Source organism: Charadrius vociferus, unplaced genomic scaffold, assembly GCF_000708025.1.
Source record: "Charadrius vociferus isolate BGI_N301 unplaced genomic scaffold, ASM70802v2 scaffold423, whole genome shotgun sequence".
In the NCBI taxonomy this organism is placed as follows: Eukaryota; Metazoa; Chordata; class Aves; order Charadriiformes; family Charadriidae; genus Charadrius; species Charadrius vociferus.
The window spans coordinates 1122071-1148335 of NW_009648149.1; the positions used below are offsets into that span (position 1 = coordinate 1122071).

Sequence of the window (26265 nt, forward strand, 5' to 3'; positions counted from 1 at the left end):
GCCCCGCGTTGGTGTCTCCCCGGCACGTCTCTGGCTGCCACAGCCCTGTGAGGAACGAGAGCACTGGCACTCTGCGGGTTAAAGAGATGGAGAGAGAGAGAATAATTTGATGCCAGACCTCAGCGGTGCGTTTAGAGCACCAACATAAAAGGTTAAAGCCGTGAAGCGAAGGGAGCAAAGCCACGCGTAAAGGAGGATGCTCCGAGCCGGGGCGAGGGGTGAAGTGCATTACCCACATTACCCCGGGCTGCGGCCGGTGCAGCCCCTCAGTCAGTGGGGTCGTGGTTGGAGTTCACTTTTGGAGGGCCCCTCAGGAGCTGTAGGACTCCGAGTTGGTGAAGCTGCCGCTGAAGATCAGCGTTCTGCAGGCGCTTTGCTGCGTCCTCCCACCGCCAGCGCTTTTCCACCAGGGAGTGATGCTCTGGCAACGCTGGTGCCCCGTGAGCCAACCTGGCAGGGACCCAGCGCCGGCGGTGAGTCCTTCTTAGAGCGGGGGCTGAAATAGGGTCCCCAACGACACACAAAACGCTCCCGCCAAACATTTCTCCGGGCTTCATCAATACATGTGCGGGCCACAAAGAGCACTTAAAATCTCTTGCTGATGCCAAGGACTGGTTACAAGCAGCCATGTACCTCCTCTGTGTGCGTGTCCGTCCGGACATTTACCAGGGATTTAAAATGGCTTCGGTGATTTTGTGTCCTCATCTCTGAAAATAATACCTTGTTGTCACAAATAATTGCCCAGCACAGAAGGAGGCTGGGAGATCAGTGGTGACATCCTCATCCATGCCGGGTTACACCGGCACATAAAGTCGGGTTAACTTGGTGAGACTGCTTGTGCCTGCTATTACACTTGGTGAATAATGGTACCTGATATCAGACCGGTGGAAATCTAACTGATGGGCAGTAAAAGCTGGCTGGGCGATCATCTAAGTGCATAAAATGTGGCCATAAAGATGCACCGGCATTATAGGTTCATATAAAATTGCAGGCACAAAACTGGACAAAACCGCTTTTCAAAATCAGCCCCATTATATCCTGTTCTCGTTCACAGAGGGCCTTTGTCATAATAATTTTGCATGCTGCTGTTTTACATGTTCACACATATTTTCTTGCTCTTTGACACTCAGCACCTAGCAACTTGGCTCCGCCACCCTTAGCTGGTATTTTTCCCGTGCCTTCTGAACAAGGCAGCAGCAAAGCCCTCCGTGCAAGGCTCACGCTCTGCCCTTAAAAAGAACACTTTTTTTTCTTTCCCAAATTCAGATTCCATCCAGCTACAGGCTTGCCGATATCTTTTAAACGCTAAACCCCATCAGCTTGTCATTTTTTCCCAAGTGCTTTTATGCCCCTATGACTCTAATGTGGATTCTTTAAAAATTTCACAAAGCACCTATTAGTCATTGCACTTTAAACGCAACTCACAAATTAACAGTGTCTGTTAATTAGGCAGCTACCTTTCCCTAAAAAACCTAAAAAAGTTGCAATGCTTCTCATTGCTTGGAGCAACCCGGGCTGGTGGGAGGTGTCCCTGCCCAGGGCAGGGGGTGGAACTGGGGGGTCTTCAAGGTCCCTTCCAACCCAAACCATTCTGTGATTCTATGATTTGAAGGTACCGTGCTGTAAAACATGATATAGATATTTTAATAACTGAGGGGCGTTAATTAGAACTGATACATGAACGGAGTAAGCCCTACAATGCCCAATATCTTCACAAACACACAATACACAGGTGTATGAAGGGTTGTTCTCACAATAAGCTGGAATCCGTTCATGAATTAGGCTTGTGGGTGAACAGGAACAAATGACTCCAGGTGACGCAGCCCTCGTCCCCGGCAGCGAGCCAGGACCCACCACCGCTGGCTGGTGTGGCACAGGAGGGACCGGCATCAGCAAACAAACCACGCAAGGCAAACGCCATCATTCTTCACCTGCAAAGCACCCGAGTAACACAGATTTCTGCCCAGATCTCTGTGTCGTTCGTATTCTGCGGAGCCCCAAAGCAAACGCTGCGAGGGCTTCCTCAGCATCCCACCCAACTGAAAGCGGTACCCAGCCTCAGGCACGGCGCGGTCCCGGGGCCGCCCGATGGATGAGCGTGATGCAGGAGACCCAAAGTCTGCTGCTCTGGAGACACAGCCGCCTTCGAAAATTAGCAGAGGGGAAAGAAAAAATATTTTTGCATACTTGAGTCTATGTTACTTTACCAAGACTAGTGCAAAAAGAACATTTTTATTTGGAAATAGTGCGATGGCCCAGACATCACTAGGAAAAAAAGAGTTGCATCCTTTTAAGATAGACCCTTTCCTCACCTCTCCATCTCAGCCTTTTCCATAAAGAAACCCAGGATTTGTTTCATTCGAAGAATAGACTTTAAATTTCTATACTCATGTCAGGGTAGCATTAAATATTGAAGCAAGATATTAAAATTTCAAAGAACCTAAATTAAACCTGAGGTATTCAAAAATAAGTGTTCCTGAATATTTAATACTAAAGATTTCATAATTAACTTTAGAAATATCTCACATTAAGAAAATGAGGAGCTGCCTAAAAAAAATGTGACCACCACAGTGACCTTCCAGAGAGCTGCAGCAGATGCCCTCAGTCCACAGAAAGATGCAGGTTTTCTTTGGCTCTATCCTCTCTCCGGGCTGGCGGGGGTTTCTCTGTCCCCCTCCCGGCTCTATCCTCTCTCTGGGCTGGCGGGGGTTTCTCTGTCCCCCTCCCATCACCCTCCACCACCACCTCGGGCTGGGGACCAGCATCAGCCGGGGCCGGAGGACCACACCGTGTCTCCTCTGTCACACACCACCAGCCAAATTGATTCCGTTTCTTTCCTGTTTAAAGGAGGTTCTTGGGCTCCGTGACATCTTCGGGGCTTCCTGCAGAAGCCTCGGGTCCAAGGCCTTCACCTGCTCCAAGCGGGGACAGCACCGCCGCGTCGCAGTGCCCTCTCCCTCGCGCAGTGGGCAGACGCCTGCAGGACCAAAAGGGCCGTGACGAACTAGAGCAGCTCATCGACTTGAAATTTAACAAGTGTGATGAGGTGTTACCTACAGTTCTTTTAACTTCAAATGTGCTATGAAGGACACATGGATTTACTAGGGAGAAGAAGCAAACCAAACCAAAACTAAACCGGGTTGTTTTGCCTCTGTAAGCAGGTTTCCCTCCGTGATTCACAGAGTCACAGGATCACAGAATCTCCTAGATTGGAAAAGACCTGTAAGATCACCCAGTCCAATCATTAACCCAACACTGACATCCCCCCACTAAACCATGTCCCTGAGCGCTATATCTCCACCACCCTTCAATCCCTCCAGGGATGGGGACTCCACCACTGCCCTGGGCAACGCGTTCCAATGCCTCATGACCCTCTCAGTAAAGAAATTCTTCCCCATACCCAATCTAAACTTCCCCTGGTGCAACTGGAGGCCATTCCTCTTGTCCCATCGCCTGTTCCTTGGGAGCAGAGACTGCCCCCCCTCACTCCCCCCTCCTGTCAGGGAGCTGTTGAGAGCGAGAAGGTCTCCCCTCAGCCTCCTCCTCTCCAGGCTGAACACCCCCAGGGCCCTCAGCCGCTCCTCACCAGACGTGTGCTCCAGACCCCTCACTGCTGAGGAGCAGTTACAGGTGGCTCTCCCATTAGAGTCCTCCAAAGATCTCCCAGCTGGCCTGCTCTCAGTTTCCCACCATCATAAAATAGTTTGCAACTTGCCCGTCCACTAACACTTAACATCCGACCCTATATGCAGATCAAGATTTGGGAGAGCGGTCTGCGCCAGCACAGGATCTCGCCCAACATTTCAATGTAATCAGAGGGGAAAAAAAAAATTAAAACCATAATATAGCAATTCAAATGAAGATGTCTGAGCTTGGGAAATTATTTTGTATTAAAATGGTCTGAGAAGATGTAAAAAAATAGCAATTAAGAGAGAAAAGAGGTCCTCTCGATTTAGCTCTAAAACTAGCACAGCAGCCACCGCCTGCCTCTCCTCCCCGAGCACCCCCTCTCCTCCCCGAGCATCCCCTCTCCTCTGGCCAGCCCTCGCCCTCCTCCTCTCCCCTCCCAGAGGGGTTCTCCGCACTCTCTCCCTTGGTCAGCACACCCCGCTGTGGAGAGAAGTCCCCTCCTTGGGCTTGGTGACAAGGAGAAGCACCCCAAGGCAGCAGGGATGGTGCCCACGCAACAGCCTGCCACCACGCTGTCTCTCGGTAGTGTCCTCCCACCGGTGGGAAGGGCAGGTCTCACACCCCTCAGCTGCAGGGACCACCACTTCATGGTTCTCACCTCAGCCAGGTGGGGCAAGGGACTCCTAGAGCCCCAGGTGTACAAAATGGATTGGGGATGGTGATGGTGGTGGTGATGGTGATGGCGGTGGTGGCGATGGCGGTGGTGGTGGTAATGGCCATGGTGATGGCGATGGTGGTGGTGATGGCTGTGGTGGTGGTGATGGTGATGGTGATGGTGATGGTAGTGGTGGGGATAGCCCCGGGGATGGTGGTGGAGATGGTGGTGGTGGAGACAGAGCCAGAGCCAGTGGGATGGGGAAGAGCTCAGTCTCCTCAGCTGACCAAGAGCATCTCCTCCGTGGGGCAGCTGGTGCTCACAGGTGGATTTCAGAGCAGCTCGTTAATTAAGCTGAGTCAGTGGAGACATGTGAGGGCTCGTTTGCCCCGCCGAGCTCCATGCCCAGGGACGCGGCATTAGGGCATTTTTTTCCTCCCTTCGCCCAAGTTCTCAGGGCTGTGACACAGCTCTGGTTCTAATGCGCTCCGTAGACATTTAAAGCGTTATATAAGCGTTAGAATTTATTATTCTAGTGACTCCATCCCACACACATTTTTATAAATGGAAAGTTGCTTTATATCGCCGGGATGCCAAATTTTTAGCTCTCTTGCAGAATTTGAGCGCGGCAAAGCAGAGCAGTGATGCGCAGCCCGGCTTGCACACAGCCTCGCGTCTGCCCCAAGGAGCCAGCTCAGAGTCGGCCGGCGTTAAGGCTATGTTTAAGGCGACTGTTTAAAAAACAGCATAACTAATCGTACACAATTAGCAATAGTCTTCAAGGAGAGTGCTCCCTGGCTTACGAGCACTGTGTGCTGCCGCTGCTCAGCCTACATCTACCGATGAGGGCGATCCCACAGTCAAAGCCTCTTACGTCTGTTAAAATCAGAGATCGGTGTAAACAGAATAGAAAAGTTGGTCGTTGCCTTCAATCACTGTGAAGAGCTTTAAATGCCTTCCCAAAGTAGAACATTGGTCTACAATAACGGGCAGAAGAAAAATAGCAGATTCAATGGTACAGACTGTAATTTACCATTCACGATTTGTCTAATCAAAGTAAACACGCCTTTTTATGTGCACATACAAAAGTCAGTGAATTAATATGGTAAAGGGAAAGAAAGTCATCAACTTTGTGAAAGGGAAAGAAAGTCGTCAACTGTGTCAACGGTGACACAAAATAATTACCAGCCTTCCGAAGCGAACAAGTATCACGCTGCAAATTCCCAGGGCTTGAATTCCCGTGCTGCGGCGGAGGGGAGACATGGGAGACCCCGGGGACGGAGGAGCATCTCTGCCCGCCTCGGGCCACCTCTCCAACGGTGCCGTGGGCGCACGGCTGCGGTTCCACTTACCGCTGCCGGCCCTTCCCCAACACGCGTGTTCTCACACAGTGTCTCGTGGCCCCCCTGGAAAAGGCTCAGCGGAGCCGAGGGCAGTAGGGGCAGTGCCAGGGGTGTCCCCGACCCCGGGAGGTGGCAGCGGGCTCCTGCGGTGCGGGCACGCCGTGCCTTTGCGGGCTTTTAATGATGTCTGCTAATTTGCAGGACTCGGTTTTTAGAGCTTTGCTCGGTAACATACGATAGACGTGGCGACACTCGCTCCAGCAAAACGTCAGCTCACGGCCGGAGGGGAAGAGAAGGGGGTTGAAGAGATAAAACCATACGCTGACAAAACAATAAAAGAAAAATCAATCTTTATGACAGGCGAGCGAGCGAGATTTACAGGGTAATCAGAAAGCACAAAGGGATCGGTGGTTTGCCGGGAAGGGTATCCAGGCAGCATTATTCTGGCGATGGAAACACAATCGCGCTTGCAGGATCTGTTTGCTTATTTCTGAGCAAATCTTCTAGCGCGTTTTGTTGAAGTGGATAGCCGAAACGCACACATCCGAGCACTCCATCTGTATTGCTGCACCTCTCCTTTCACCGAGCGCCCGAACTTCTCAATCCTTTGGCTTTTTTTTGATGCCATCAGCCGGCGCAGAACATGCACTCAGAAAATTGCTGGAGATAAGACGCAGCCCCAGAGAAAGAGGCAGTGCCACGCAGTCCCCGCTCTCGCAGTCGGAGCGGCAATTAGAATAACAATCTCGGCGGATCTGCTCTGAAAATGAGCTTCTGGCTATCGAGGGATGGTATTAATTTCTGTTCAGGTTTATATAATGGCCTTTATATATGGTCAGAATGACCGGGCGGCTAGAGCTTAAAGAAATACTGATCTGTGAATTGATGTAAAGCTTAGTACGTACTTCAGCCTGAACCAGTTTAGATCGCTTGGCGTTTTTATCTGAAAAGCAAGAATCACAGAGCAAGACCCGCGGGTGATTTAATCATCCATTTACTCCAGTGGAAAAACAAACTCTTTCTCTTTTTTTTCTTTTTTTTTTTTTTGTAAAGTCTCTTCTGTCCTGTGATGCCTATCCATTCCTTCTCCTCAGCAAAACCACTGGCCATCATTTACAACGGGTAAATCTAATTGTCTCTGCGTACCCCAACCCATGGAAAGGGCCCGCAGCACCTCAAAATCCTGCGCTCGGACAGCACCAGTTCATCAGATCTGTTACTGGGTTGGACAAACTGCTGTAGGAAAGGTGATCAGCTCTTTCCCCAGGGCATCGCTTAGTTTTGTTGATGTCTTTTATTTCCCGTGGTTTCAAACTGAAGCCAAGGAAGGCAGAATGGCATCTCCTGTGGGCTTCTGCCTTTCGCGCTGGGGAGGTCCAGCAGCCTGGGCAGGGCCATTTTCTTAACGATGCGACAAATGTTGATTAAATGGAAAAATTAGTTCAGCAACATACTTCAGAATAATTCCTGCAGACACCCTTTCAGGCTGCAGGGTTTCTCGGGGAGATGCAGCTATCCCTCGTTCCTTAGGGACCTCGGTGCTCTGGCAGCTGAGCATCTCGGTGGCACAGGGACATGAAAGCTTTGCTTGGTCACAGCTGTGTCCCCCCAAGACGTGCTCTCCCCCCCGGCTGTGCCATCCCCTGTGCTGTCACTCACGGCTCCTGGCTCCACCTGTAGTGTTGGAGAGGCAGCCCAGGGTGGGCGGAACCAGAGCAGAGGTCCCCAGCTCAACCAGGGGAGGGGAGACTCCTTCTCCCCCACCTCTCATCTGCTCCCTCTTCAGATTTCCTCAGCACCCACTGCACCTACACATCCAATCCATTTCACACACCTCCCGCTCACTCCCAGCCCTTACATCAGGGTCAGCAGGAGAAGATGCCGGTGGAGAACATGACCCAGCTCAAGCCAGGAGTTTCCCATCGTGGAGCAGATCCCCCACGAAGCAGCAGCCGCTTTGCGTCCTTCCCCAAGCTGCCAGGTCACGGCCAGCGTGGGACTCGGTACCTTCCCCAAGCTCCACAGCTTGCTTTGGCTCCTCAGTCACCCAGAAAACGTTGGCACTGCAGCCCCAAGACCACCTTTGCCCACCAGACTGAACTGTTCTTCGTGGCTTTTCTTTGTTGGCAGTGTCGTCGTGCCACCCAGGCGAAACGCAGTCAGCTCCGCATTTGTGGCAAACCCAACAAGATCAGGATCAGTAGGGAGAGCTGCAAAGACCAGCTCAGACTCAGCCGGGAGAAAACACGATGCAGAAGCTTTTTTCCCCAACATCTCTTCAAAGATGTCAGAGGCGGGTTTCCAGAGCAGACCTGGAGGGAATTTGCAAACTCAGGCGCGCATCCCCTGGCAGCATCCAAGTGCAAAACAAGGCACGCAGAAGGGTAAAACACTTGGAGCAGCCTGTGGCATGCATGTGGGTCTGCATAACCTACAGACACTATCACCCGCTCAGTAATTTACATAGTAATTGCTGTAGAGCCCCACAGAAGCTCAGGGTAAACCAGGGGCCCAGCAGGCTGGTGGTGAATCTTCCACACCATTCCACGTTTGCCACCACCACCGAGCCTTGGCTCTAATACAATGACACAAATTCTATGAACGCTAACAAAACGGTTGGTGTAGCGCTATGGCAATGCACAGCATTGCACATGGGACAGAAGTGACTATGGGATCCCATGTGCTCTTTCCATACGGTGGGGAATTCAGTCATCGTTCGTACGGATCTGCGCCACAACAGCAATAAATCAGTTGTCTGAAAAAGGCAGAGGCACTAAAAAAATGACACGCTCTTTCGCCCTACTGACTGGGTCCAGAGGGAGACGCAGGCTGGGACACGCGTGCCGTGCTCCTGGGCTCCGACCCCGGCACCCCGCCGAAGCCCCGCTTCGTCCCTGCGCCGCCTTTAGAAAGGGTCAGGGGCAGAAACGGGAGCAGAGGAAAACCTCGACGGCATCAGGTTTATGCCATGCTGCAACGAGTACCAGATGACTGAATACAGTCCTTCATTTTCCTAAGATCGCTTCAAAACACCGAGTTTATCACTTGCAAGCCAAGCCCTTTGTTTATGCCCTTCTCTCCTTCGTTCTCAGATGGTGGGCAACTATGGTTTTATTTTGCACAAAGTTCTTTCGCTAATAGTCATCCATAATCATCAACAAAATAACTTAATATATGTAGGCGACTATAATGACAGTAAATGCTGTGTAGGAGGCATAATATATGCTTCTTTGTCAATGCTTGCATGCTGAATTAAATACCCTATTCTGGTCAAATGCTAATACATTCTATGAGCGCTTTTCCATAAACAGATTTTTAAAATGCAGTAGAATAAAAAGGTGATATGAATAATATATTGACATAATCCGAGAGGCGTGAGTTTAAGAACCAGTGTTTTTCTGCAGCATCTTGCTTGATATTGGCACTGAAATGATCTGCATGAAAAAAAATACTCCGAATGGTACCCCCTAAATACGGCACGACTGTCAGACCTAAAGCAGCGTCAAACCTCATATGTGGACAATATGTTCTTTTTTAAATGGGCTTTGCCCCAGCTGGCTGCCCTGGTGGGGCCAGAGTCACGCAACACGCCACACTTGGACTTCTGATGGAAAATCAGGGGAAATAGAAACCAGGCAGGATTTTAAACCCATCAGAGGATCCCAGACTGGTGGGGGTGGGAAGGTCCCTCTGGAGCTCCCCCAGTGCCACCCCCGGCCAGAGCAGGGGCACCTCCAGCAGTGGCACAGGACGGCGTCCAGGCGAGTTTGGAGGCAATAAACCAGAGTGGCTGTAAAGACTTTGGCTTTGAACCTTTTACCGCCTTGGGCAGCCGCGGCGAGGGGTGACGCCAGGGAAGGGCTGACATGGAGCACCCAGTGCCTCCTGGTTGCAGCCTGGAGTCCTGCCTCTGCTTGCCCAAGCACTGCAGTGGAGACGCGGTGGAGACGTGGTGGTCTCCACAAATCACATGCAGTAGCCGACCGCTCTGAAAGCACTTCCCCCCCTGAAGGACAGCCCCTGTGTCCGAACCCGGAGGAGAGGGCAGGGGCAGCGGAGCAGGTCGTGCCTCCTCCAGCACAGGCAGGCACACAGGCAGGCACACGCACCGGGGTCCTGGTCCCTCCGGTGATCCTTGGGACGTGTTTCCCATCTTCCTGAGACATAGGAGAGACATGTTTGAGAAGCAGAGGAAAGAAAAAATGAAGGCAGAGTGCAAACCAACCTCACGACGCTGCGCAAAGGCAAAGGGACCACTCTGTCCCAATTCCCGGGGCTGTCCGGTACCAACAGAAGATGTACGCGCTGACCTGCTAGAGCATCACCCGAAGCGAGGGAGATGTGGTCTGCCCCAAAGCAGCACTAGTGAAGACTCCCCCAGCCGTGCTTCACACCTTTCCCTGCCTGCAGGAGTGCCGTGTGTCCCACATTGGCACCAGCCCCTTGGCCACCACCTCGCTCCAGAAGGATGCCAAGCATGCCACCGCTCTGGGCGCCTTCACGAGTTCCAGCCACACTCGGTCCGCGCTGGCTTCAGCCGACGGCGTTTTAATCAGGGCTGAGGGAAACCTTTCACAGAGCTCATGGCAGTTCTTCCACCATTCTCGTTTCCTCTCCAGCCAGAAGAAGACCACACATGCGTCCCGCGGACGGATCAGCTTGGTTACTCACCCCATTCTTTTAGCTCAGCGGTCGCAAGATGGATTGCTTCTCATTACAGATTCCGGCTTTTCAATTAAAATGTATAAAGCGGTGAATTGGGCACTTTGTGTGTGCCCCGCAGGGTCAGACGGGGCTGCCCGGGCAGTCCCAGGTCAGCGCAGAGAGCTGGTCCAGCCCAACGCCACCACACTGCCCCTCGCCTTCGGGAAGCGCCGCTTTCCCACCTGTCACTATGAGTTATTCCTCTTCCCTCATTCACTTTTGGGTTTTCTCTCCTGTTTTGCGCCGCGGTGATCGGGAAGCCTGGGGATACCACATCACACCGAGCCCCGAGCACAAACGCCCCAGGCAGCAGTGCATCTCGCTTATTTTAATTACTCTGCTAATACAGGGAGGATTTTAAAGAGCGGTAAACAGCGGTATCCCGAATAACGCCTCGGTTCGGCGCCATCTGTTCTTCATCCCACAAATATATTTTCCTTGATGATCCAGAGCAAAAGGCTTAGTGCATGATCCGATGATAAGGCAACTTGAAAGAATAAATAAGTCCTGCAACACAAAGCTCGGTATTAAAAAGCCAACCTGACGACAATACCTGAATGATGCTATATATATTACAGCTAAAAATAGTTTAGAAAAACAAAAATACTTCCAGGCAAGTAATGAAAGTGTGTTTTTAAGGTGATTTATTAGGAACTATAAAGCAGTCCTGGCTTGGTGCTGAGCTGCGAACAGTGAAATTGGAATAAATGAAATAATTTTGCGGTGTTAATAACTTGCTGTAAAACCACGCACATGTATAATATGCTGCCAAGTGAGGGCCGTGATTTAAAGCATAGATTTTGTTCAAAATCTTTATCTATGCAGCCAAAGAAGGGAGTGCAGAGGCAGAGGCTGAGCCCGCCAGCCTGAGGGGGGGAGCGGTGCCGCGCGGGCGCCGGGCAGGGGGCTCCGGGGGCAGCTCCCCCCACCGCCGGGGCAGGACCCGACCGGGGAGGGCGACGGAGGAGATCGCTGGGGGGGCAACCCCAGTGTCAGGGAAGACGCTTCTGGAGAGCAAAATTACAAATCAGAACTTTCTACCAAGTGACGTAGACGATATTTGCACACCTGAGGGGATAAAGCTCCACTTTCCATCCTTCTCTTCCCAAGCAGATGCCCGGCCGTGCCGCTGCGGAGAGCCAGAGGGTGGCTCAGTGCTCCCTGCGGCCGGCAACGGGCTCGCTTTGGGCAATAGAAGGACCTGGCTCGTTGGTTTGAAATAAAATAACAACATAACATAGCAACATAAAATAAAATAAAATAAAATAATAAAAATAAAATAAAATAAAGTTAAAATTAAAATTAAAATTATAACATAAAATTAAATTAAATAAAAATAAATAAACAAAAAAATACTCTGCGCCAAATCAGTCCTAACGTGCTGGTGGATTTCCGCGGATCACATGGCTCATGCCCAAATAATGACACTTTGGAGGATTTCAAAGGTGTTTACGCTTAATTCTAAGCTCTTGCTTTACTTGCAAAGTAGGTCAGGCTTAACGACGTGTCTTTCTACTATCTCTTGGCCAGAAAGACGCACCAAAGGCTAATCTGATGGACCTAAATCTGAGTGTTTCGCTAGCGGGATTTAGAAAGAGAAGGCAACTCCAGCGTAGGTGCACATCTTGGCGGGGGCGCGAGGTCCAGCCCAGCCCCCAGACTCTGCTGGGCACTGGAACCCAGTGAGTAACGTCAACTGGCCCTGAATTTCCCCTCCCGTGTCAGAACGAGCTCTCCTTTCAGGCTAACGTCGGTACTGCACGTCTGAACCCCGATGGGTTGGTTTGCCAATTACCCTCAGCGCCTTCTGTGCAGCAGCTTACCCGGGCTCCCACAGCTCAGCTACAAGCGCGTTTTAGCAGAGAGGATACATTTCATATGCAGAAAATAAATACATAAAATATGACAAAGTAAGACTTTTATTAGTAACATACTTTTAGGGAAGAGTATAAAACATCCATTAGAAATCCCGTTAACAGCATTGGTCATTATGACAAGAGGAAAAACAGCTTTCCTCGGGATTTGATTTCTTTTTTTTTCTTCTTAATGGGCACTGCTCTTTCCCCATCACCAGCAGACAATGTTGGCTATTAACATTTCTTCGGCAGTTATCATTTTTGTATTTCTTCATAACCACGGAGCTTCAAATAATGTTGTTGCTCCACTCTTCCATGTCTCCTTTGATGAACAGGGATGATGATCTCGCACCAGAGGAGCCCCAGCTCTCACTGACACCGCAAAGCCGCCAGGTAGGGGAATTTGGCGAAGTCAATCCTCGACCATGTTCAAGACAAACAATGTTTAAGCAATGTCAAACAGGGTTTTGTGAAATAGTTGTTTCGCAGTGCAAAATCAATTGTAGTGAAACACCAGATGTAAAAATGGTGTCAGTCCAACTGTGCTCTCGCAGTTTGGTTTGACCTCTGAGGACCAGGGGGAAACCGTATTAGGAGGGAATGAAGCAAGAACCAGCTTTGGCATTTCCAATTAAAACCGGAGTAGCAAATTATTAAAAAGGGCCTGAATGAGATCTACCCGTGCAAAACCAACAGCAGATAGAATGAGTTCCGTAAGAGACAGATTTGAGCTCAGTTCTCGGACAAGAGGAATGAATTACAAACACCTACAGACAGGGTAAAGCTACTATAACCCACTGATTCTTTTTTTCTCACGGAGCAGGTCTAACATGTAATAATATGGTATATTTTGGATTATAGCCAGGGAGCAGGGTGTTGTCGTGTCTGTTAAACATATTTGCATATGGGGTTAGGATGTGAAGCCCATATTCAAAACCTAATCTCTCCGTTGGCTTCTAAAAGCTTAAAGAAGCTTGACAGATAAAACCCAATCTTAGCTATCAAGCTCTTGATTACACGGCTCAAAAAACACGATCAAAGCAAACATAGGAGCAAAGTCACTGTGTTGTTAATGCCCCTCTTTCAAAAAACTCACAGAGCCGATAGCAGAACTGAGGCCGATTACGGAGCCCATTCTAAGCCACGTGCACGAGCTTCGTCATGGCGGCGCAGCGCCGTGCAGCACATCTACAGGAAATAATTCGCTCACTGTGGCAAGTCCTAATTTCTGAGCTAACGATGGCTGTGTTAGATATGCTGACTATGGTCTTCAGCCTCCCAAGTCCCACACACGGGCGGCCTTTGCGTTGGCAGGTGTGATGAGTTTGACCTTTACCGGGCGTGCGTTTGCGGTGTAACGATGAGGGGGTCCAGGCTGGGCTGAGCAAACCCCGCGCGTAACGCCACGCTGCGTGCGGCGCGGCACGGCACGGCGCGGCAAGGATGGCACAGCGGGACTCCTGGTGCTGTCGGGACATCACTCAGCAGAATTACAGCTTTGGGATGGCAAAGCTCCTTACGGGCAAACAGCGTCAAAAAAGCACTGAGGAGCATGGAGGGAAAGCCTCGTGTCACTCACCCGTTCACAACACAAAGCTTCCGTGTCAACTGCTAGCTGTTAAAGTAAACACTTGTACAATCCTTCGCCTATGTAAATCTAACCAGTGCTGGAGAATTATGGCGGGTTTGTAACGCGATGGCTCCTCTGCGGACGCTGGAAGGGGAAGGGATGGGTGGGATGCAGCACCATCCTGGGCGACGCGGTCCCCCGTGGGGCAGAACAAGCAGGAATCGCTCTTTCACCAGGCAGGGACGCGGGGACGCCACATTCCCGCTGTCACCCTGGAACCCCTGCTGGCACAGGAGAGTTTTCTGGTGCTCCTGTTTGCCAGACCGCAGTGACAGTCCCTGGGGCGCTGACAGAGGGACTCGATGGCTTTCCCACTAAGGCAGCGCAGCCTGCGCGGGTCCCAGGCGGGAGAATCTGAGTAAATGAGAATTGAAATAGTGTTTATTAACATGAGCCTTAAGAAAACACGCGGAAAGAATTCAGTATGGGGAGCGCTGGGAGTCTGACCCCTTTGTTTTCTCACGGGAGCCCATTACATCACACTGCCTCTGAGAATCTGAAAGGGCGGGTCCATTTTGCATAAACTTGATGAATGAAAACAAATGTTTTTCCGTTCATTTCAATATTTTAAATGTTAAATTTTTTTTTTTGCAAAAGTCCAGTATTGTTTTTGCTGCAGAATAAATTACTGAGGAGAAACTTCAGTGTTATTTAGCAAGTATAGAACTATCTTTCAAAAAGAGTATTTTAAACAGAACTTTCCAGGTTTGACACGTATGATGTATCAACCGCTGACCCACAATAACAAGATGGTCTTATAAAAATAAATACAAAATCAAAAAGCATTAATGACAGTACAAACCCCTTTATCCCTAGACCAAAAGAAGGAAGATGCAACTTTTGGGAGCTTACCAGTACAATCACGATCCATAGGCAGAGGGGATCTAGAAAGCATCATCGCCTTATTTTCTTAGCACAGCTCTTCTTCCGTGGATCTGTATGTAATGCCCATAGTCCCTGGGTTTTCCATGAGAAAGCAAATTTTGTTCTTTATCGTGTCAATGCTGATTTGCCCGTGACAAATTTTGTCCCCTTCAAGCTAGGGAGGTCTTTTTGCGCAGCGGGGCCTTTTTACCTGGCAGCGTACTCCCCCCGCCCAGAGCAGCAGTATACTACCCATTTACAATAAACCCCACTTTCTGCTACGGCTTCAGCTTGGCAGGCAAGTAACCTCAGCGGTTCAAACGAAGTAAGCCATGCTGAGATTAGTAGAAGAGAAGGCGAAGGTTGGCCCAGTGTGTTTACTCATGAATCTCCATAATGCACTCATGGTAAATATTCGGCTTCCTTTCTCATTCCCACTCTACAGAAAGCGAGGGAGAACCATTACATTAAAATATGTAAAAGAACAAAAATCAACCTACAAATGGAGGTGTTTGACCCTCATTCAGGGGCTCAGTAACATAGACAAGTCAATACTAAGCAATTATAAAATGTTTCCGACACGAAATGAGAGGCACACTAGTAATCCAAAGAAAGCAATCATGCAGTGCACGTTCATACACTCGGACACAAGACACTCATATAAAAAACTCCAGATATGATTATATGTATAAATGATATCCCATACGCATACCTAAACTGTAAAAGAAATCATCGTTTTCATATAGTGCCCCAAACCTCAGTTTAATTTAGATTAAGTGAATGTGCTCTGATTTTATTAACGATCAGACTGAACAAAAATCAGCCATGACAACCTACTTTTAATGAATTTCAGAACTGTAGATGTTTTGCTGAGGTAACGGAAAATGCCAGCAAATAATACTGTATTTTATTCCAGGACAAATAAAGTAGCATATAGATAAAAGAAAAGCCAACTTCTGCCCCTATTTGTGCATGGGCAGCTTTCTCACAAATAAACAGTTGCCTAAATTACATAGTAAATTCAAGAATAATGCCGAGCGCAGCTTGGAAGTGCTTCTGTATAACGTGCCACTCACATAATTTCAGAGCCAGATTTCACATTATGGATGATAACCATCGCACCTTTATCTGTCTTTCTGCTGATGAAATTTCTGCTTTGGGCCCCATGTACAGTATCTGTGTCAAAAGATCAGATATTGTATGTGTTTGTTTTCTAGCTTGCTTATAGCTGATAACAGCATAAGCCAAGCGAATCCAAGGAAATATAATTCATCACAGTACACTGGTCGCCCTTGCACTGCTGCGAAAATATATTCCCACGACTAGCGCGAATCCAACTGCATCAAATTCCACTTAAACCCCATCAATCAGCAGCACAGAAAGCACTTTCCGAGCGCTCCGGCGAGGCTGAGCGAGCGCAGGCAGCCCTGGCTCCAGCAGCGACCCGGTCAGAGCATCGCTCGCCAGCCAAACCCATTGCCACGAGCGCACTCCTCATGCATTCACCCACCCATCCAACCATCCGTCAGCCCCACAGGCACCGCGCACAGCCGCGCTCACAGCCAGGATTTCGTCCTACAGCAGCCGTGCAGCACTGCGGTGCCGGGCTGCGGGTAACGCCAAACCGCCACGGCCCCCCCCTCTGAGTGACCATTAGCCACAGAGAAGATAAAGCCATCTTAATGCGGTAAATGCACCAGTGATGGGAGATGATTGAGTTACTTTTCCCTACGTTCACGTCGCTTCTGTTAAGGATTGTATTTTATTCCAGAATCAGGTTGCAGATTGTACATTGTGTTACAATTAGAAAAGGATACTTATATATATATATTTTACTCTTTTTTATTCCTTTCTAAATGACTCATCTCGAGATGACAGGATACGGTGAGGATTTTAGTTTTTAAAAAGCGGTTTACAGTAACTAAATTAAACAGATGCCTTATTTATGAGGATCGAAGGATTTTTTTTGAAGAGGAGCAATCCCCTGCCCAAAGGTCCCTGAAGAAATCCTGGCGGGGGATGTTCTCCCCGGCGATGAGCTAAGGTAGGAAGGGTGTTTCTGTGTAAAGCCGGCCCAGAACCAACCTGTGCAAAAAGAGAAGCTGATGTCTGAAAGGCGCCTTGAGATACCAGGCTTGGGTGGACGTTTCCCCGCACCCTAGCGCTAGCCTGACTGCTCCGAAACCTCGGGCACGCCGGCCGCGGCGGCTCGGCACCTCCGCGTCCCGCGGGAGCCGCGGGCTCGGCACCGGGAAGCGGCCGGTGCCTTGCAGGGGGGACTCAAGCCAAGAAAGAACATTACAAGAACGATGCTACAGTACACAGAGTGTCTGTCTCAGTAGCTGGGCAGATCTTCCTATTTGCAATTAAAGAAAAAAGCCTCTTGAAAAGTACAGGGAAATATTTTTTTTCCAAAGCTGCCCGGTAACTTCCATGTAACCTTACTGCGTGCAATTGGTAGGGAGAAAATCGCTTTCCCATAACTCTTTCGTTAGGTTAACAACAGAACTTCTCCCAGGATTAAAATACAGCCACATTTTCTTTTTCTATGTTTTTTTAATTAGTTTAACCTGAAGTTAACAGAGTCCCTAATTCTTTCCAAATCTCAGCAACAGCCTGTAGGGATGAACATATTTATTTCCTGCATCTGTTCTCCAAATTAAATCAGAAAATGATTATGAAAGAACGGTTCTCGGTAGTCCCCGGGGAAGCTCTTATGGAAGCCTTACGTTAGAGCGATGCTTGCTGCCGGTGATCTCTGTATTGCAGCATGGCTGGAGTCTTTCTCCACAGCATTTTTTCCCCCCTCCTTTTGTATTGTACTAATTGTAAGGGAAATATAACACCACTGCAGGGTTAAAATCTGGTTCTGCTGAAGTCAACGGCAAGACTTCCATTTATTTCAGTGGATGGCGGATTCCATTTCAGCTGTTTGTTACGCTGTCAGAAGGAGGGAGCAGAGCGCGTGTCTGCGAGGCACGCGGCTATCAGATGATCTGCCCTGGTGTTATATTGCAAAACCATTTGCGTTTGCCCTGGCATCAGGAGCATCGTTCGAGGGGTTTTTAATTGCAGATACGAACGCAAAGGAAGAGTCGGGGTGCCATTAATGCAAAGTCGACGCTGAACACTAGCGACACAGTACCGTGTGGAACTAGGATCAAACCTGACAAGTCCAAACTTTAAACGATGTACAGCATTTTACGACGCATGTAGTATTTTTAGTAGCACCAGACTATGACATTTGAGGGCTGCAGCCTAGTAGGATATACCAGTGTTTCTCGCTTCTATGTAATATTTTGTATGGGTTTAGAGAAGATGGCCTCTGTTGTGCATTGTTTGTGAAATGTTTCTTATCCCAGAGAGGTGTATGATGTAAAATACGTCAGTGAAAAGTGTATATTTTATGTGAGAGGAAAATACATTTTAATAAAGGTAAAGCTTTGTTAGCTGTAAAAATGGCAACTGTTCAAGTGTACAGTAACTTCTTACTAATGTATGAAAATCTGTGATATTTTTGATTTGATTGTATTTGTATTGCCCAAATAAAACATTTTGGCTGTATTGTTCGTAACTGGTACTTTTTTTTAAGGGGGAAAGAGCATTTCTTTCACAAGAATGTACTTTATCCAGAAAAAAAGAAAGGAATTACCGAATTTTCTGGCTGGTGCCTGTGGTGAATTAACCAGCTGCCCTGAGTGAAAGCCCATCTTGTATTGTAACATGCAAAATGAATTTCTACATGTATTTTTCCGCACATTGCTATTTAATGGTGAGAAAGACATCATTCTTCAGCACAGGCTTTCAACAGAGAGCTATTGGTAGAATACGGCTAAGAGTCCTCAGAGGACTCTGTGAAGGGACCCCTGCAGAGGCAGGACTTGAGATGAGATGCAATATATACAGTGATGGTGGCATTTAAGCCATCATGGCCTCTTTCTCTTACTTTTTTTTTTTCTTTAAGGGAAGACATCAATTAAAAAGATTGAACTAGCAGTCCAGACAGAACAAGTCGGCTGTATCCAAATCTAAAACCGTGAAAATATCCATGCCAGGAAAAAAAAAAAAAAAGACTACTAGAATAAAGAGGTACCATTACCTTATTAGCATATATGAAAATTAAGCTCCTTTCAAAAAACATAAACAAAAACCTGATGCATTGCCTGTCTAGCATGTCTATTTGGGTCCAAGCTTGATGCGGAGGTTTCATTTGTCTGTCCGTCTCCTTGCAAACTGGAGTAAGGTAAGGGGAAGGAACAAAATGAGCTCTATCAATTAAATGCTCTTGTTGCGTGTCGGGATGCGTAGCTGCAAAACTGTTCTACGCTTTTCAGCATCCTTGAAAAAGCACACTGAGAACTGAGACTGTGAGACGGTTGCTGATGAGGATGAAGGTACACCAGCGAAGGCAAAGGGAAACGCCTGGCAGTGCACAGCAGCACAAGCACTGTCGGGAGCAAGAGAGCAGGCAGGTGTAAAGAGTACAAAGAACTGCGGCTACGGAGCCAGCCAGACTGCTAGCACCGGCAGGCAGGTCAGCGAGCAAACTTAACTTGATAAAAGTTCAGAAGAAAAGGAGTTAACCTGAGGTTGCCCGGTTGGCAGTAAATCAGGTCCGTTCTGGGAGGCAGTGGGGAGACGGAGGCAAGAGAGGCAGCAAGCCGGGGAGGACCGGACCCCACGAGAAAGCAGCTGCTCCCCAAATGAAACTGAGCTGATGAAGGGTCTCCTCCGGTAACCCACCACACAGCGGGCTGCGGCTGTCTAACGCAAAGGTACTGGTTTTAAAGCATCAACTACATCAACCATGTTTCCTAACCAACCCTGCCAAGACAATGCTCACGCTTTAAATGTTTCTGTGGAAGCAGAATAATATATATTAATAGGTCTTATAAAGCCACTTTCATTTCTGAAGGGTCTACAGACATTTTAGAAACATTTGCACACTCAAGAATCATTTCGCCTGACACTGAACTGCCACTGCCTGCAGGGCGAAGCACGGTGACCAGGGAAGAGCACGGAGCACACGGTGGCAGTTGAGAAGATGAGATGAAGAATATCATAATAACTGCACGCTGCCGTAGCAGGAGCTTATGGCAGGCATGCGGGGAGGAGGTTGCACACTGAGATCAGTAAGACCCCAGGAGATGCAGAGCAGCTGCATCCCAAATGAGTCTGACTTGATAAATTGATAGTTCAGAGGGAATTGAGGCAGACTGAATATAAAATCCCCTAGGAATTAGCACAGGATCTGAAGATCCTGATGTTACGCTTTCCCAAGCAGTTGCGCCTTTGATAGACCGCACAATAGATCATACCATTAATTATGTCCAGAAAATGCTACACAAAAATTGTGAGCGTTACTTTCTGCAGCATCTTTGGTCTTCCCATTGAAGGCTGTGGGGTTCCTGCATCAAGTCTGGCGGCAGCGCAGCTCTGAATACGACAACTCTCCCACTGTCTTAAAGATGTACCAGAAGCCGAGTGAGAGATTAATCATGGTGTCGCCAGTGGGCATTTCCTTAAAATTTTCTTGGTCTGCTGCAAAGAATCTTCTCTGTATCACATTGCATGGTTTCTGTCTGGGCAAAGTCACCCAGTTAGAGGTGTGTGCATCAGCTTAGGTTACGTGTAACAGCCAAGGGTTGGTATTAGCAGACACTTTAGGTACCAGCTAGACTTTCGCTTATCTGCCCCAAATTCCCGCTGATGACAGCAGGAGTTGATTCAGTGCCTCCTGAGTGTGGTCACTACCAAAAGGAGAATTAGGCTTTAGAAGAGGATTAAAACCAATCAGGCCAGGGACACCTTTTCAAAGCCGCAGAGGTAGCCCCTTAAGCGCAGAGCTACTAACGCCACTTCAGAGTACATCGCTTGGGAAGTCGCTCTTGAAAACACACCGTCTCCCGCAGCCCCATGTGCCCACAGCCGGAACCGAGGGGCCCGTCCTGGCGCCAGCCGGTGGGGTCCCCCGCGGCCGGTCTGCGGTGACAGTCTGCACCGCGACAGCCTCCGCACAGGACAAACGCGTCCTGCCACTGCAGTACCAGCTCGTGTTTGCATGCTGTAAAATTTAGCCGAGCGGTATTGCTAAGCGTTAGGGAAATGAATTGCACTGAGTACTGAACCTTAAAATACTCCTAGTAATGACATTACAGCATTCCCAAGAATTAATTTCTTTCTGTCTTCAGGTTAATGAGTTGAAAACAAAAATATATGGTCTCAGGCAAGCACAACAAAAATATTTATCTAAAACACACAATCTTTCCAATTGTCGGATTTATTTTACTCTTTTTAAAATGCTAATGCGTAATGTCAGGCTGCTTATTTCAGGGAGAAGCACAAGGTTTATTTTTCCGGATCTGAATCGGATGATGTCTTCATTTAATTCCGTTTGTTTTTCCCAGAGTGCATTCACCCTTACCTGCTGAATGGAGTCTTCTCAGTATGGAAAGGGAAAACAAATTGAATTTTAATCAGAGGGTTTCTATTCTGATCACTGACTGTCTACTTTCACTTTATAGTTACCAATAAAATGTTAAAGAGTATCACCGATGGATTTATTTTGATTGATTGCATCTGCCCACTCTCTTGCATTTTAAGGTACCTCATTACTGTACGTTCAAGAATTTCATTTCTTAGCATGTGTAATAAGCCTTAAACTTTAGACAGCTAATTGGTTCAGCTGGCATTTCTGTGCCTTAGCTGAAAAGCCAGTAAAAAGAAGCACAAAAAAGAAGAATATTAATAGTTCCTACTTTGTAAAGATAAGCTTAGCAGACTGTTTACGCTTTAATTAATACACAGAAAGCAAAGAATGCTGCCTTAAAAATAGAGATTACCATCAGATTAAAGACTAGCTTGCAATCTTTTTTATTTTTGTATTCCCCACACATTTAGTTATTCACGTCCCTTAAAGATTCTCTACCTCTGAGCTTGTGCATTGTGAGAAAAAGACAACAACTTGTATGTTAAATTCTGCAGGAGTGAAAAATGCACAAGAACACTTTAATTGTCATCCTTTACTAGAGGATCCTCTCTAACAATTATCCTTACTAAAAGTATAGTTTATTGTTCAATTTCTCTCACCAAAGATATTTGCAAATGGGGAAAAAAAAAATGAGGTAGAACAGTTTTGATGTTCCAAGGATTTTAGTGACGATAACTAAAATATAGTAGTTTGAATACTTTGGTCTACGCTGAGTTAAATGTTGACAATATGCCACCAAAATAGAATAGAGAATTTTGCTGTAAGACACTTTTTTTAAGAAGTACTTTTTCCTTCTTGCAGGCAGTGGTTCAAACAAGCACCTGGCCTGGAGTCAGCAGCTCCTCCTGCTCCTTCTCCACACACCAGGACTTCGGTCTGGGTATGCGCCCTGCAGTCAGAAATACTCCTGCCCCCGATCGCGTTACGGACAATGTAAACGGCGCTGTGTAGGAAGGGAGCGTGTGTGCGGATGGGCAGGAACCTGACTCCTGGTATTTGTGGAGCATCTTCAAGAGAGACCAAGGGACAGGCACAGACCTGTCAATCTACACAGTATACATACGAATCGCATCTCTGCCCCTCTCTCATGCTTCTCTGTCACACCACAGGCAATTTATACATTCCCAAACCCACGTTTTCTCTTTTCCTTTCTGGACACTCTGCCAGATATAGCTGATGCAGCCTGCTGACAAGTTTTATCCAGCACGTGGACTCAGAAAGCAGGAGTCATTAGCTGTGCACCGTTCCCTCGCTACAGCTGCGGCCACACGACACATAGCGCAGGTGAAAGGAAATATATCCCCCTCTGCATGGAGGGCGACACTCTCCCAAAACACAACCCACATCAGATGATTAGGGCTAAAATAAAATTCCCACCCCCACGCCCCCTAGAAGAGCAAACCTGCCTCTGCTGCCAACTCCCAGCCTGGCCGCAGGAACCACGTGTGCAGCACTCCGAAGGCACTGTGCCACCAGTGTGCCATCGCCTGCTGAGAGCCAGGACAGTCTTCTACCAGGAGGCCTGCCTGCAGCACCTCCGAGGAGCTGAGATTTCAGGGACGGAAGCATTTCATTTTTCTTTTCCTGTTAGAGGCAACAAAATATTATTATTCGGACTGAAGTGGTGCAGTGACGCACACTAACCTGTAACTATCCTGGGTGGCTAAGGCCAGTCCTCCGCACCCCAACACCTCACCTACGAGGCAGTCAGCATCGGGAGCTCGCTGAGCAGGGAAAAGCCACCCGGGAAGAGCTTCCGTTAGATTCATTTCTAACAAACAAATATATTTTCTTGCTTTTCCTTCCTGGAAATGCCAACTAGGACTTTTAATGGGATATTTGACTCGCTTGAACAAATGCAGGCTTCATTAGTTGTTATTTTTTCCCAGTGATAGGCAGTGGTAAATCCCACACTAGACTTTTGTGACTGTGTCTGATAAATGTTGCCTAGAGCCCCTGCGCTATCTTTTAATAAGCACAAATCTTGCTGTTCCACTGTTTTCTTGCTCTTTCTTCCAAAAAAGAAATATCTGCTGAAGTCTTATGCTTCCCCCAATCTTTCCTTTGTTGGTAGAAAGGCTCATTTTTCTAAGATACCTGAGCTGAACGGATATTATTTTCTATGCTTTAAAAAAAGCAACCAAAACAACAAAAAACAAACTTGGTCTTTATTAGCTGACTCGTTTCTTAAGACACCGTAATGACAGTAACTGTTTGTAATACTGGTGTAGCCCAGAAACCCTGCTATCAACACAATAGGCATAAAATGTTGCTTTGCGGTGTCTGTGGATCATTATACCTTCTTACATGCTGCAGGGTGGAAGTTACTGATGACTCCTGTCTACCACCTAACGTCAGAGATCACCTCTTGAAAGCATATTTCTTTCTCTACTGCTCTATAGTTTTATGGACTGATACACACTGGGAAGGTTCCAGAGGGCAAATCCGCAATATTGTACCACTTCACAACTGAACAAAAATGCGTCTTTTCCCCCTTCCTGCTACGGAAGCATTACAGAACTGTCTTTTAAAAATGTGAGCTCTCCAGAACACATTTATAGGACAAAGATGAGAAGGATGAAAGTTCTTATTTACTGCAAATAGTCTTCTGGGTCTGTTTTGCAAAGAACATAATTTTTTTGTACATTCACGTCACCCCTCAGAACACAGGACAGAAATAAAACTTTGGAGAAAAGTGGCGAGTCCCATCCCTGCAGGCAGCGGTGGTGAGACAGTACATTGGGCAGGCTCCTTGACTTTCACTGCTCCCTTCGCTTCAGCTTTTCCGTGGCACTCCGCTGCCCTCAACACCAGCGCCAGGCTCACAAGTTCAGCCTTCCCCGGGCTGGGAGAAAACGCAGGTGAGCACATCTCCAAATGTCACTTACTCATGACACTAAAATGAAGCATCTATCAAATCAGACGACACAAGTACGAATACGAGTAACAACCACACATACAAATCCTTCACCTTATGCGTTAGCACTGACCAAACAGAAAAGCAAACAATCCACCTATCTGGGAATATAACTTTACAAATGGATTAGCTTTTGTACCTCAAATATCAACATTTTGTGCTTTGTACTGACGCTGCCAGATGTCAGCAGGTTATTTCGGTGAAGAGAGGCGTCAGGCAATGATGCACAGCCCTGCATCCCATGAAGTGAGTAAATATGCCCAGAGGAGGTGAATGTTAACTCACCCTGCTAACTAACATCCACATCTCATTCACAGCCAGCTTAGATATTGCTGCACAACCCTATGCTAGGCTGTGCAGATGTTCCCCTGATCTTCTCCAAGGCTCCTGTTGCAGCTCCTGGGGTTTATTACGGCAGAGACAGCAGGAACCTGCCGCCATTGAACCTCACCAGGTACCAGTGCCTCTGTATTGAATTGTAACTGCGGTAACCCACTTTTTGCCACCTTAGTTCCTAATGAAGGCTGGTTTGTGTCATCGGGGGCGGGAGGGGGTGTGTGTGCCTGCCTTCCTGCAACCAGTGAATACTCTGACTGCTTTGAGTGAGCTACAGCAGAGCCTGCCACCACAGCCACCACCTGCAGCCAACATGGCGACCCCGCTCCCCTCAGCCGGCCACTGCGCCGTCCAGCCCAGCCGCTGGGGAGCAGTCACCCTTGACCAATCCCAGCCGCTCATTTCAAACGGACACCAGGGCTACCCAATCCAAATGCGCGCAGCCTGCTGTGACCACCCAATCGGAGTAGGCGCTGCTGCCCGGGAGGCGGCGCAGAGGCGGCAGGGCGGCTCCCTCAGCAGGCGGAGGTGGGGAGGAGGGACCCCCTCTCCTCAGCCCTCGGGGGGTCTGTAGGTCGCCATTCGAGGCTTATGAGCGTTTTTGGCATCTGCTGTGACCACTACTTCCATCTCACCTTTGCTTCCCAGCCTATAGAGGACCTCGGAGGGCAGCAGATCCAACACGGCGGCGATAAACAGCGAGTCACACTGTCGTGATTCATGCGACAGGGTAGTTTTATAACAGATTTTAATTCACTACCATTATTTTTAAAATTAAAACAAAGCTGTCACTGAGTAATCTGACTATTACTCATTGTTGACAGTCTTTGAGAAATCTTTCTCACTTGCTAGACTGAGGAATGTAACAGACTAGCCCGTGCTGAGGGGAGTGCCCACTGTCGCGCTCCTTTGGGGAGAAATAAAAGTAAATTGGGCTCTCGCACCCCTGAGCGGTGGCCTGGCCCCCCCAAGGGCAGGTCTCTGCCCAGTGCCCTCCTGCATTGCTTCAACACAAAAGCGATTTTTAATCACTTGCCTGTCCCACGTTAGTAATTATTCATAACAACTGCTTAGCTGAAATTGGTAGGACAACAAAAGCTGTAGGTGATCACCATATGTGTCTCGAAGCAACATTTGGAAGAAGAGGCATCCTCGTATTGGCTTCAATTGTCTCGTATCCTCCATCAAACTACTGTATGGTCTTTCTTGCTTTTTAGAAAATCTCGTTTTGAAAAAAACCCCACAGCTCAAACACAAGGTCATCCAAGCAGCTGTCTCTTTATACACGTGTTCCCTGGATGCACTGTAGCAAAAGCTATTTTCAGTGAAATATAATTTAATACATTAATGTGGACCCATAAAACAAAAGTCATACATTGTGCAAGCAAAGTTATTTATGGCACTGGAATCTTACTGATTACAGCAATAAATAATACAGTATGTATCACTAGGAAATAATATAAAATCAGTTAATCAACAGGAGCAACGAAGAGAATTGGAACAATTCTGCTATTACTCTAATGCAGTAATTTCGTAACGGCAGCCTTCACAGTTTCACTTTTCAAAGCATTAAGTCTTCACTCATTTGATAATAATCTGGGGAAGATTCCCTGCTGCTGTTTATCATGCGAGCGAAGCTGCCCCTTGCTACCTCCAACCAAGGGGTTTATAATTCTTCAGTAGTCCCACCATGACACCAGCAAGATCTCAGCTTAATCTAGGGCCGCAGTTCAGTCAGTACCAACTGCTCCGATCCCTTTTGCAGTTTACTTAGGCTTAATGCTGGCAGAGTGCGCTGCCCGAACCTGATGACACCACTGTCACAGCATTATGTGGAAAG

At 48.0% G+C, this 26265-nt stretch overlaps 1 protein-coding gene across 1 annotated transcript in view; it reads left to right on the forward strand.

Moving 5' to 3' along the window:
* The first annotated feature begins 4345 nt into the window (after positions 1 to 4345).
* Positions 4346 to 26265, forward strand: part of ZRANB2 (zinc finger, RAN-binding domain containing 2) — a 71060-nt gene continuing 49140 nt past the window's right edge. Inside the window, exons 1-2 of the mRNA XM_009883990.1 lie at positions 4346 to 4441; positions 10039 to 10148. Coding sequence (XP_009882292.1) covers positions 4346 to 4441; positions 10039 to 10148 — 206 coding nt within the window. The remainder of the gene's footprint in view (positions 4442 to 10038; positions 10149 to 26265) is intronic.